The sequence below is a fragment of the Rhinichthys klamathensis genome, unplaced genomic scaffold (assembly GCF_029890125.1).
Source record: "Rhinichthys klamathensis goyatoka isolate OS25496 unplaced genomic scaffold, OSU_Roscu_1.1 h1tg000291l_1, whole genome shotgun sequence".
Lineage (NCBI taxonomy): Eukaryota > Metazoa > Chordata > Actinopteri > Cypriniformes > Leuciscidae > Rhinichthys > Rhinichthys klamathensis.
Window position 1 is genome coordinate 560,624 of NW_026606810.1, and position 13,511 is coordinate 574,134.

At 36.6% G+C, this 13,511-nt stretch overlaps 3 protein-coding genes across 18 annotated transcripts in view; all 3 read left to right on the forward strand.

The window, feature by feature from the left end:
* The window catches only part of plekha6 (pleckstrin homology domain containing, family A member 6), a 154,707-nt gene that overhangs the window by 78,214 nt on the left and 62,982 nt on the right, over window positions 1-13,511 (forward strand). For 13 of the 15 annotated variants that reach the window (XM_056269844.1, XM_056269840.1, XM_056269837.1 and 10 more), the window contains one exon: window positions 2,674-4,163. Coding sequence is in view for 2 of the 15 variants with exons in the window: in XM_056269840.1 (XP_056125815.1) it covers window positions 2,674-2,717 (44 nt within the window). In the remaining 13 variants the exon portion in view is untranslated. Of the gene's footprint in view, window positions 1-2,673; window positions 4,164-13,511 lie in introns of those variants that run through there. The other 2 variants (XR_008809379.1, XM_056269841.1) reach the window with 1 other exon arrangement.
* Window positions 6,901-13,511, forward strand: part of golt1a (golgi transport 1A) — a 43,651-nt gene continuing 37,040 nt past the window's right edge. The window contains exons 1-5 of one of the 2 annotated variants that reach the window (XR_008809381.1): window positions 6,901-7,020; window positions 7,226-7,317; window positions 7,979-8,157; window positions 8,384-8,447; window positions 8,562-8,671. Coding sequence is in view for 1 of the 2 variants with exons in the window: in XM_056269854.1 (XP_056125829.1) it covers window positions 6,996-7,020; window positions 7,226-7,317; window positions 7,979-8,157; window positions 8,384-8,447; window positions 8,562-8,603 (402 nt within the window). In the remaining variant the exon portion in view is untranslated. Of the gene's footprint in view, window positions 7,021-7,225; window positions 7,318-7,978; window positions 8,158-8,383; window positions 8,448-8,561; window positions 8,678-13,511 lie in introns of those variants that run through there. The other variant, XM_056269854.1, reaches the window with a different exon arrangement.
* Window positions 11,680-13,239, forward strand: kiss1 (KiSS-1 metastasis suppressor). The gene is made up of 3 exons (XM_056269855.1): window positions 11,680-11,970; window positions 12,294-12,969; window positions 13,173-13,239. Exons 1-2 carry the CDS (start codon window positions 11,883-11,885, stop codon window positions 12,554-12,556), a joined length of 351 nt encoding a protein of 116 aa, XP_056125830.1. The 5' UTR covers window positions 11,680-11,882; the 3' UTR covers window positions 12,557-12,969; window positions 13,173-13,239.

Consider the following 13,511-nt stretch of genomic DNA (forward strand, 5'->3'; position numbering starts at 1 on the left):
GGTTGTATCAATTTGGACATGCTTTATATATGTTCTTACTTAATTGCATAATATAATATTTTAATAAAACTGGTGTGACAATATGTCAAATAATTTATCAATTACAAATTATAAGCAATATCTGACAGCTGGTGGTGCGATAGAACAATTCGTAGTGTAATGTTTCCCACTTCACTTTATTGCCTCTATGAGTCGCCAACGGACAAAAATCACGACAAATATACGTACGCCAGACATGAAGTTTACTTGGAGGAACGCACATTCTTACGTTAATTTCACTGTTAGTACATCTGGCCATGAACGTGAAAGCTGGCGTACGCAGTGTTGACACATGAGGCCCTTGGTGTTTGAAATTGCACATTTGAACCGTGTTGATCATATGATCTACAGTGGACTGTCTTTCGCAAAGTTTCATTAAGGAGCATTTTTATCTGCTATAACCACATGGAAACCAGATTCAGAATTGTATTAACTGCTAGGCCAGAAACATACTCAACACAAGTGTGCGAACGCAGATGCGAATGTTTAACCAGATGCATTGCAAAAGTGTAATCCCTTTGAATGTATTTAACTTGATTTCTCTGATGGTAGCAAACCTCACAGCTCAAAAGACAAAAAAAAAAGTGCCATTAAGCCAGACCTTATTATTCAAGTAGCTATCTATAAACAAAAGTCAATTTTAACTATACAGGCCCTGCCATAAACAGTGTGTTTAATGTAACTCAGTGGTTCTCAACCAAGAGAGCAACAGTGAGAAAACTTCAAGAGCAAACTTCAAGATGACTAAACGTGATTTAAGACAAAAGTAGTATTACAATAAGAAATATCTTTCTTTTTTTTTTTTGCTTTTTTTTAATTCCTACCCTAAACAACTTTTTTTGTCACGTGAATAAATGAAGGATCCAAAAGCAGAGATGACAGGTATAACAGTCTTTAATGAAGTAATAAACAAAGGCAGTCTGTCGTTAATGCACACAGAACTGGAGAGAATAACTAAAGAGAGAGCAGACTCCGGTCACGATGAAAAACAGAACAGGACTCCCTTGGAGCAGACTTGATGAACAGGAGTAGAAGTCTCAGTCAGGGAGAGAGAACCAATGAGGGTGACATGCAGCAGCAACAGCAGGGCACAGAAAATACTTTGATGCTAGACTGTTCAGATAAACAAGACAAGACAGGGTAAGCATATAACTGTTCAGACATGAAGGTCGCAGAAGACGTAACGTGTGACATGCAATAATGATCCGACAAAGATTTTACCAGAACAAACACCAGATAAAGGGTGAACACTTAGGGAAAAGTAGAAACAGGTGTCAAAGCAAATCAGCGCGAACGTGTGTGTGTGTGAGAATCAAAAAGGAAAAAAAACCTGACACATGACATTTTTTTTTCTCAAATACATTAATAATATCTTATAACTCACATGGGCATTTTTATAATAAATACAATACATTATACATTTTTCTAGTTAAGCCAAGCTCTAAAATCTTAGAGTAAAGAGTAAAATATAGTTTTAAAAATCCTTATCCTTTATCACGAAAAACTGGAAAAGTCATGGGGCCTTCAGAGATTGTTGTGGACAACAGGGGACCTTGGAGTCAAAAAGGTTGAGAACCACTGATGTAATTTGTCATTTTTGCAGTCGCTATACATCGTCAATATGCATTTTTTCCCCAAACCTACACTGTGTGGCCAAGTGTAGACAGCATTGGATGAGGTTGCATGTAAGACTGACTCATTCTTTTCAAATAGTTTCTCCAACATTACGGTAACTGACATGAAAAATTGTCCGTATAAGAAGAGTACACTCGTGTACACTAATGTCCCCCTAGTGGCAGCACATACTTGTGCTGCATTTTAAATTGTTGTTTGATACATTTTGACAAATTTCTAAGTATTTTCTTACCAAAAACTGAAAATTCTCATTGACTTTCTTTGGCGTAACACAAAATTGTCCATACAATGAAAGCCAACGGGGTTTAGTGTTATTTTGGACTCTTTTATTGTATGGAAAAAAACAGTTATAAACAAATATATTCTTTTGTGTTCTGCAGAAGAAAGTAAAGCCTCATTCAGACTCATTCCAAATCCTTTTTTTTGTGTGTGCATATCCGATTGAAATCCGATCAGATTTAGCAAGTGTGAATGGCAAAAATAATCCGATGAAATCTGTTTCGAGCTACATTTATATGTGGTTTGAAATCCTATTCAAATCGCATTTCTGGAAATCTGTTTCAGTCCAACTGCTCTGATTGGATTTCGCGTGGTTTATGTGACTTTCTCACACCACGTAAACTGTAAATGTCAGACGTTGTTATAGGAAACATGCGTTGTTGCAAAGAGTCGGACGAGCAGAAAATGACAATATTACGGAGACATGTTTTGAAACCGCTGGACAAATAATAGGATTTGGACTGAGAGTGTGAACGTAGCCTAAATCATACAGGTTTGGACCAATGAGTAAATGATGACAGAATTTCCATTTTTTTGGTGAACTATCCGTGTAAATCTAGCTAGATGCATTCACATACTTCCACAGAGTGTGTTTTTGGCCTTAGCATCATTTTTGTGTTTGAAAAACGTTCAGCTGAAGTTCTTTGAAATATGACCGTTTCTGACAATAAATTTATTCTCCTCTTCTCTTTTTCTCTCTCGCATCTCACATTTTCCCAGCTCAAGCTCTTGCAGCTGTCAAATTTGACGGTGAGCCCTTCTGAGTGTCCAGCAGACAAAGAAAAGATGGAAAAACCCCACTGAACACCGAGAACATATGTTTTGCCTTCGTCAAACATTGTATTTCTTTTGATTACTTACGCAATACCAAGCAGAGAAATATTTCAAAATGTTTGGATGTCTGCGGAGGGCTGTTCACGAGGTTATCCGCCTCCACATCTCCGCGCACTCCGCATTCAGAGTGCGTAACCCACGGCAGAACTACGTAATTGAATTAATCAACTGTTTTGACTTGGTTTCGGAGGATGGCAGTCATATTACAAAAAGCTACAAACTAGCCAGGAAGTGGACGATGTTTACAGATTCATATCTGCTCTCGGTCACATTAAGTGATTGGAGTACACACAGCAAATTCATGCTACAGCTGCTCAGGGCGGATTCTGCAGACACAAGCACGTTCGTGACAGGAAAGAGCGCGACGGAGAACGAGATGCGACCAGAGGAAAATAGCCATGCTTGAGGAAGTTGTAAAAACCAGACCAAGGACTACAGCAAAGTTGTCAAAGCCCAGTTTATCAGCAAGTCATTATGAGAGAGATTTGGAACCGCTGGTTTGATCATTATTTGTGTTCAAAACACTATAGCCTCGATCGGAACTTGGAACCATGGCAGACCGTGGACGAATCCGTTGTTGTTTTGATCCAAAGGATGTTGTTGATTCAAGAAGACTTTTAGCATTGGGCACTTCCCCTCCATCAATTTTTAGGCCAGACTCACTGTGACTCCTCCTGGCCTCCTTCTTTCCCACAATCCTCTCCGGTTTCACTATAGGGTTTGAGAACCCTCTTTCCGTCAACATTGCAGTCTCTCAAACCATTGTCAGGCCTTTAAGTACCGTGTGTATCTATAAAGAAAGCATATATATTGATATGACTATTACTCTAATCTTTGCATCAAAGCCATGTGGACTCATCATAGTGCTTTTACTGCTAGGACAGTTGTTACCAAATAATGGTACCTAAATACTTGTGAGCGTGTATGTTAGATTAATGAGAAAAGAAGCCCAAACATTGGAAGTGTCCTTAGAGTTGTAAGTCTGCTTGTTGAAACGATGCGTGTTCATGCGGGGCCAGCAACTTGCATTACAGCCTGTAAATACAGTACTGACATTAAATTATGTAACCTGTTGCCCCAACAGAATATCAAAGCCCTTATTTGTGGATCAGTGTGCCATTTAGAGATTCATCTGGCTTTCTTTTTCTGCTGTGGCACAGTTTTTGTGTAAATATATAGATTGACATGGAATTAAATGGAACAATATTTTGGATTATTTTTCTATCACTGGTTATTACCTCTGTAATCAAGCAGTTTGATTATAATGTATCGTAAAGTAAAGAACAATTTGCCAAACAATATAAATCTCCTGTTTTGTACTTCGATCTTTCACCATATCGAAACCTCTGAAATGCCATGCAAGTTGTTAGCCCATACTGTGCTTTCTGCTTGTTTTTTTTATTTTTATTTTTATGAAATCAGTCTGTCTTAGGTCTAACTCTTGAGCCTTCGCTCGTGTATGAGATATTTGATGAAAAATTGTTTGAAAAAATGTCATTTTTATTTCTCCCGTCGGGTAAAGTCATGGATTTTGTTCTTATTTCCCCCAAACCTGAATCAAGCTAAAAACACAGTATGAGATCTGGAAATGAAAGTCAAATTTCAGAGAAGTAGATTACTCATCATCACTTTTAAGCAAAAACAGCCCTGAACGGGAAGACAGAGATCTATTTTTATTATTTTTCAGAAAGAGAAAAACAAGAACAATGCATTGCATATTTTTCTATGATGTATAAATAAGGGTTTGATTGGTTACATTTATAAAATGATTAAAGAGAGTTTTGATCAGATATATTATGGGGAATTAAGGCTGATATATTTTTAATTTATTGACCGAAACTTTACAGCATCCTTTTGAAGGCCTTGTTTAAGTGTTATTTTGTATGTAATTGGACAAAATGGTCAAAAGTCGCAGTTGGACAGTCAAAGCAGATATGTCTAATATTTGATAAAATATGTAGCGTATAAAGTGGGAATATCTATAATTCAAAATAAGCACATTGTTCTGTGTAAATATTTTTAAATCAAAACACTGTATGTCTTCATATTTACTGCTATTTTAAGGGGGAAAAAAACAAGACTGCTTGAGCTATGCAAATCAAACAAATTAATACTTCATGTGCTTGCTTTAGAAGTACCCTCATGCAATAAAGCGAATGTATTTAAAACCTTCATTTGTAATTAAAACTCTTCATTTGTTCATATCACTTTTTGAACCTTAAACATAGAACAACCATCCTTTAAACATTACACTTTTCTTCATTCATACTTTCACAAACATGCAAATCTTTCTAGAGGTAGAAAGTTGCTGCAACTTGTGAGGTAAATGAATTGCACTCCCATTGAAAATAATTGGGAAAATACGCCACCCACGTGAACAAACGCTTTGCTGGACACAGGGCCTTAAGGTGATGATACACAGGGCAACTTTTTGAGCAATGTTGCCATCAACAGGCAACCAGATGAGACACAGGAGACCAATCTAAATGATCCAGTTGGAAATGTATTGCCCATTTTCAATGGGAAAGTGGCCAAGCAACAATCGCTCTGCAAGATTGCCCAGCAACATTGCTCAAAAAGTTGCCCTGTGTATCATCACCTTTAGTCTTGTTTTGGCAGTTGGAAATGGAATACTCCACAACGAACCTCATATTGAGCCAGACGCCAGTCAATGCATCTTTCCAACATGTGTTTTATTTCTCATAGAAATCCCATCATATTTATGACCACAATCATTCCTGCGCCACTTGTTACAGTTGTAAGTAATGAAGCTTAGTGCTGAACATTTTGCTGAAGATCCCAAGATCTTGGTAACACTTTACAATAAGGTTTCGTTTGTTAACAATAAACAATAGCATTTATTAATATTAGTCAATGTTAATTTCAAAATTGACAAATACATTTTTAAAATCAAATGTTGTATTTGTTAGCATTAGTTAACGCACTGTGAACTGGACAAACAATTAACAATTCAATATGTGACATTAATAAATGCTTCAAAAAGCTCATTGTTAATTCATGTTAGCAACACTTTATTCACTTAATTCATGTTGCTAACACTTTATTGTAAAGTGTTAGCAAAATGCATCTGAGCATTTGTTCCCACTTCCACAAGAGATGATGCTGAGTCAATAGAGATGTGAAAATTCAATAATCGAATTAAAAACGATGGAGAAATATAAAACAAATGTTGATTATATATATAAAAACAATATTTTAAGTTTATTGCAATATATATATATATATATATATATATATATATATATATATTGAATGGTGGAGCTAAACAGCTATTTTGGCTAGTGTTGCTTTTTTCGACTCACTGATTGGAGTAATTTTCACTACAGCATCATGGGTAATGGAGTTTTTCCACTAAGAATTCTGCTGTTAATAGGCCTGTCTTTAAAGGTTTAAAGTTACTGTTCAAAATCAATTTTCCTATAGAGAAAATGAATGGAGAAACAATGTCATTTAGCATTGCATTCTGGGTAGTCGCCGACATTTTTTAGGAAAACGTATGAAAAAAGTCAAAACTGCGAGTTTATATCTTGTAAGAATTGTTAGACATAAACTCAGTCACATTTGTAAGATAGTCACATTTACCTTTTTTTTTTTTTATTCTGTGGCAGAAACAAGGTTCCATACACGGGCAAAGGGGAATATTAATAAAATATCTGACCTTTGAATGCTGCTAGACAAGTCAGAATCAAGTAGGTCTATGCCAGAATTTTGTTTAACTATAGTTACCAAAAGGGTCTCTTATAAAATGACTATTTTTACACATGTTGTTTTGCACTATTTTCTTCTGAACACAGCTAATATGAATATACAATTATTTGTCATGCCAATAAAGCACATTACATACTCCAATTATTTAGATTGGGGGACAGGGGATATTACCAAATTGTGAAAAGGTGTCAGGGCGTACTTTTGGCAGCGTCAGCTCTCATATTAAAGATTAATTAAATTTTTTTTGTGGGATGTCAGGTTAGGAAATAAGGGCAGAGGTTGAGTGGACACATGCATGAGTGAATGGACTGTGATAAAGTGTAAAAGAGATAAAGTGATCATCATTCTAATACGCTTGGTTAATGTTCACCCTACGGTAGGGTTCAAAGTCAAGTATTTATGGGAAACATTCAAATCAGTAAGAACCAAGGAACCAAAACCGGGACATCTGAGCCAAGAAAGACAACAGAGGGGAAACCATGATCACAATCACTGAGTTTCAGAGTGAGTGTCTTGTCTTTCTTTCACTGAATATAAATGAACCGCAGTTACAACTGAACACAGAGACAGTGGTATATTCATTCTGACTTTGAATGTAAATTAATAAACAGAATGAGAATATGTTCTCCCTTTTAAATGACTACAGTAATAATTGCTTGATTAACTAACTAAAAATATAGCTAAACAATCTGTTCTAACTGGATTCTAGAAATCGGTGTGGGTCTGTCAGGATTCGGCATGTTCTTTGTGCTGTTTGGAATACTGCTGTACTTTGACTCGGTCCTGTTGGCGTTTGGTAATGTAAGTGCAAAAGCATGAGCTGTTTAGATATGACACAAACTAGATCTTTGGTCATGGGAAATGTTTTTTAAAGGGGTAGTTCTAAAAATTGGAGATCTGACCAACCATATGTCACTTTTACCAAATATGAAGCTTTTTTTTTTTTTTTGCTAAGCACAGCTAATCTATTCCATAAACTTTAAATCCAGAAATGGTAATAAGCGAGAAAGGGCTAAATACATGAATCTTGGGTGAGCAATCACTTTAAGTGTGTCAGAAAATGACATACAATACCATTCTAAAGTTTGGGTTGTTTTTTCTTTAATTCTGCAAGAATGCATTAAATTGATCAGTCAGAGTAAAGATTTTTTAACATTGTTACATAAACCTGTATTACAAATAAAAGCTATATTTCAAACTAAAATATTGAGCTGCACAATTTTTTTTAAACATTGATAATCAGAAGTCAGCATATTAGAATGATTTCTTAAGGATCATGTGGTACTGAAGTAATGATAAAAATATATTTTTTAATAATAAAATAGACAACAGTCATTTAAATTGTAATAAATGCAACCTAAATGTTTCTTTCAAAAGCATTAAAAAATCGGTATAGTGCACATACATAAGTTTATTTCTTTGTTTTGTGTACTTTCCGAACATTTTCCTTCTCTTGTATTAGATTCTGTTTCTGTCTGGTCTGGCCTTCATCATTGGCTTGAGGAGGACAGTCCACTTCTTTTTCCAGAGAGAGAAGCTCAGAAGCTCCGCCTTCTTTCTAGGAGGCGTGGCTTTAGTTCTACTAAGATGGCCTCGTATCGGCATGCTAGTGGAGACCTATGGCTTTGTGCTTCTATTTAAGTGAGTAAACAGTTGAATCACGCCCTGTCCATGTGTGCGGGGCAGGAGCCTCATTTGGTTAAGATATTCTTACTTTAAACCAACCAAGATGCATTTTGCCTAATCTCATTTTGAAACCTTTTATATTTTTTACTAAATACATGCTATTTGTCTGCTTGAATTGGCATCATTCTTGGATCGTTCCTCTCCTAAACTGACAAATAACACATATCTGTATTGTGTGTAGGTCATTCTTTCCAATGGCTTTTGGATTTCTCTCAACAGTCTTGAACATTCCCTTTTTAAATACGGTATGGAACAAAAGTTGGATCAAAACAAGCACAACCAAAGTATTTCTTTTTACAATACAAATAAACATTAAGGGTTGACTAAACATTCCTCATTGTTTCTTTGCTCTCTTTCAGATTTTAAACAAGTTATCTGGAAGTAGTTCCTCAATGGTGTGATGGCAGATGTTGGACATCTGGATGTGCTGCTGCAGTGCACTGTTCAAATTTTAGATTTTTTTCATATAGTATATATATATGGACTAAGGTATATGATTTATAGTTGTGTGGTTTATTTTATTTTTAATATTTTAGTAAATTTTTATAACAACATGTCCTATTAACTTAAGAAACTACTATATCATAACTTAAGAATGTTATTTTTGTGTTCAAAACATATCTTTTTCCATTTAAAAAAAATATAATATGCTGCAATATCAGGGTTTGATGAGCGCAAGACATACGTTGATCTGTACTTTTTACATTTCCCTCTTGAGATGAACACAAGCAAAAATAAAATGCTGGTGATCTTGTAAAGCTTCTTGGCCTGCTTATGAAAGTTATGAATATATATACAGGTCCTTCTAAAAAAATTAGCATATTGTGATAAAGTTAATTATTTTCCATAATGTAATGATAAAAATTAAACTTTCATATATTTTAGATTCATTGCACACCAACTGAAATATTTCAGGTCTTTTATTGTTTTAATACTGATGATTTTGGCATACAGCTCATGAAAACCCAAAATTCCTGTCTCAAAAAATTAGCATATTTCATCCGACCAATAAAAAAGTGTTTTTAATACAAAAAAAAAGTCAACCTTCAAATAATTATGTTCAGATATGCACTCAATAGTCAATACTTGGTCGGGAATCCTTTTGCAGAAATGACTGCTTCAATGCGGCGTGGCATGGAGGCAATCAGCCTGTGGCACTGCTGAGGTGTTATGGAGGCCCAGGATGCTTCGATAGCGGCCTTAAGCTCATCCAGAGTGTTGGGTCTTGCGTCTCTCAACTTTCTCTTCACAATATCCCACAGATTCTCTATGGGGTTCAGGTCAGGAGAGCTGGCAGGCCAATTGAGCACAGTAATACCATGGTCAGTAAACCATTTACCAGTGGTTTTGGCACTGTGAGCAGGTGCCAGGTCGTGCTGAAAAGCTTTTCAGCAGATGGAAGCATGAAGTGCTCCAAAATCTCCTGATAGCTAGCTGCATTGACCCTGCCCTTGATAAAACACAGTGCACCAACACCAGCAGCTGACATGGCACCCCAGACCATCACTGACTGTGGGTACTTGACACTGGACTTCAGGCATTTTGGCATTTCCTTCTCCCCAGTCTTCCTCCAGACTCTGGCACCTTGATTTCCGATTGACATTCAAAACTGAGCAACAGTCCAGTGCTGCTTCTCTGTAGCCCAGGTCAGGCGCTTCTGCCGCTGTTTCTGGTTCAAAAGTGGCTTGACCTGGGGAATGCGGCACCTGTAGCCCATTTCCTGCACACGCCTGTGCACGGTGGCTCTGGATGTTTCTACTCCAGACTCAGTCCCCTGCTTCCGCAGGTCCCCCAAGGTCTGGAATCGGTCCTTCTCCACAATCTTCCTCAGGGTCCGGTCACCTCTTCTCGTTGTGCTGCGTTTTTTGCCACACTTTTTCCTTCCCACAGACTTCCCACTGAGGTGCCTTGATACAGCACTCTGGGAACAGCCTATTTGTTCAGAAATTTCTTTCTGTCTTACCCTCTTGCTTGAGGGTGTCAATGATGGCCTTCTGGACAGCAGTCAGGTCGGCAGTCTTACCCATGATTGCGTTTTTGAGTAATGAAACAGGCTGGGAGTTTTTAAAAGCCTCAGGAATCTTTTGCAGGTGTTTAGAGTTATTTGGTGATTCAGATGATAAGGTTAATAGCTCGTTTAGAGACCCTTTTCATGATATGCTAATTTTTTGAGACATGAATTTTGGGTTTTCATGAGCTGTATGCCAAAATCATCAGTATTAAAACAATAAAAGACCTGAAATATTTCAGTTGGTGTGCAATGAATCTAAAATATATGAAAGTTTAATTTTTATCATTACATTATGGAAAATAATTAACTTTATCACAATATGCTAATTTTTTTAGAAGGACCTGTATATATTTTAGAGGAGTGTTTTTCCAATCATCTCATTTCTATTCCATCTGTCTGCTCCCCCCAACTTCAATGAACTGCCCTCAAATAGAAAATCAAATGATATCGAGTTCAAATATAAAGGCTTTGTGGTTCTGGAATGTTCCGGTGAAATGGATGGGTGGTGGACCCACCCCGGGGCAAAAAGACAAGATCAGAGGGAAAGAGGGGAAGCTTATGCAGGTCTCCCACCCACCGGGGAGGCTATGACGCAGGTGATGTTGTATGAAAAAGATAAATTGTGTCTGAAGATTGTATGAACCAAACACAACCTCCATACCAGCAGGTGTAAAGGTAAGCCATTTACTTTATTCTCCCACTGCCATGAAATGTTCATGTTTGCATTGAGTTTCATACATGTTAGTGTACGTGTGTAAGCACACATTTCTGTGTGATGGTCCATTTGAAGTCTTTAGGGTGTGTAAGCACACATTTATACATTTTGTGTGATGGTCCATTTGAAGTCTAGGGTTTGATTGATGGTTTTACATTTACATATGCATTTGACATATTTTTCAATGTGATTACAGATTACAGTAAGTTTCTTTCTTTTTTAATCAGGTCTGCGTTCACTGGAAATATGCATTTTTGCAATGTTTTTGTATAGGAAGGTAAAACCAACCCAAAAGGGTCTGAATGAAGAATCCACTTTTTTGTAGTTTCTATGCTTTTCAAAATGTTAACCAATCCACATTTTGATATCGCTAATTCCATGTTCAATTTGAGCCTGTGTGGTTTTGCAGAATGATTTTCATTTTTCTTACGCACCTTTTACATTGCTATTTTATCCTTGCTCAGCAGTTGATATTATTGTATTACTTTTTTTTAATCATTTACATCTATAAACAGAATAGGAATAGGGGTGAAAGGCTGATTTCTGATGCTTTTGATAACTTAAATTCTCTTTGAAGTGTGTGTCTGAGTTTGCGGTGTGTGTGTGTGTGTGTGTGTGTGTGTGCCCGCGCGCTGTGTTTGGTCCTTGTAAACCCTACTACAATACATTATGTATGCACAAGAATGGCAATACAATGATGGGACACTTTTTTTTTCTTTTTTTCCAGTAAGGAAAAAAGCTTATCATACTGAATTATGTGGTTTTGATTATTTAAAAATGCAATGTGTGTGTCTGAGCTCAAGAGTACGAAAAGATGCAGATAAATGTCGCTGAAACGTGTGATCTCTTAATGAGTCTTCTTGGTACCCATGATTCAGAAAATAACTATGTGTACTGGTTTCTAATTACATTTCTTTCTTACAGAAACTCATTTTGGTTCAAAACACATTCAAAATGATGCTACTTACCATCATTTTGATGATGTCAGTGGCGATTCAAGACACGTACTCTTCTTCAGTCCATTTTCAATATTACTTAAAAGGTAAGTTTAATGTTGTGTTAACTGGAATTAACTTCTAATAAATATATAAAAAATATAGCAAATATTAAAATGTGTTAAACAGTCTTAAGGCAACAAATGACAATGCAACTGAAAAGAAAATAGCCATCTAAGATTCTAGATGCATTGTAGAGGTTTTAAAATCTGTGTCTTACAACATTTACTATTGTCATAACAGTTATGTTATGTTTATAGTTATATGGAAAAACTTCATAATGTTGATCAAATATATCAAAAGCCTGTATTGGACATGTAAATACTGTAAAGCATAGTTTCACTTTTCTGAATGAAACACCTATCTCTAGATGAAACTCCTGAAGGAGCATCACTCCGGGTTCTCAGGAGAACTGATCCTCGTCCCACAGCTGGATCTCCTTCTCCCAAACTCTCGCACTTCTCCATGGGTGCAGATCCTCAGCGGAGGATGTGGTGGGTGTCTCCAGAAAAGCCTTACACAAAAAGAAGGCAGCATGTTGCATACTACAACCTCAATTCCTTCGGTCTCCGCTATGGGAAGAGAGAACAGAACATGCTTGCAGGATTTAAACAGAAGATTCATGTAAAGTGAGGTCCAGTAGACCTTTTTTTTTCAATTGTATATTGTTCTTTGTGTATTCTTTGTGATCCTTTAATCATCGGCATGTGATTGATTGTACTATTGGATGGATATGTGGACATAACATCTCAGACAGCAACATAGTGTCAGCCCAGATCCAAGCCCACATCTGGTACACGTTGATTCCACACGGCCCAGACGTGGGCTGCGTCTGGGCCAACACTATGTTGCTGTCTGGGATTAGTGGGATAGTTCATAATCTTCACTATAAAGAGGTGTATTGATAACTTTGAGGCCCCATTTTACTAGTAATTAAAACATTATCAAACAACCTGAATAAAGGGACTTTATTTGGTGACATTTAAAATAAATGGTAAAAATGTTATTTAAAATTACTGAATCGTAAACTAGGTTCAATACATTAGGTCAGTGTTTCCCAACCCTGTTCCTGGAGGCACACCAACACTACACATTTTCCAACTCTTCCTAATCGATCACACCTGAATCAACTCATCAGCTCGATAGTAGAGACTCCAAGACCAGAAATATATGGGTCAGAAAAGGGAGACATCCAAAATGTGCACTGTTGGTGTGCCTTAAGGAGCAGGGTTGGGAAACACTGCATTAGGTTACACCCCTGAAAGTGATTTGATTTTTGCGTGTGTATACTATATGTAATGTACTTCCTTTTCACACACTCTGATGATAAAAAAACGAACATGTTTTTTTTGTTTTGTACAAATAAACTGTGATAATACTTCATGTTGCCACATCCAGCAGAATCTGTAAGTTGTTAAAAAGTTCTCTGATTATTTCCGTATGCATAAACTGTTGCACTTACAACCAAAGTGAACTGCTCACTATTAAAATATACTATCTGTTAGTTTTGTTTCTGATCATCAAAATGGCACAAAGTTTGATCATTTAAAGACTGGAGTTAAAATACTATCTTTTCTACTGTATGTGA

Coding starts and splice junctions, on each gene's coding strand:
- kiss1 (XM_056269855.1), top strand. CDS start 11,883: ATGATGCTACTTACCATCATTTTGATGATGTCAGTGGCGATTCAAGAC. Junction 11,971..12,293: donor TTTTCAATATTACTTAAAAG/GTAAGTTTAATG, acceptor ACCTATCTCTAG/ATGAAACTCCTGAAGGAGCA.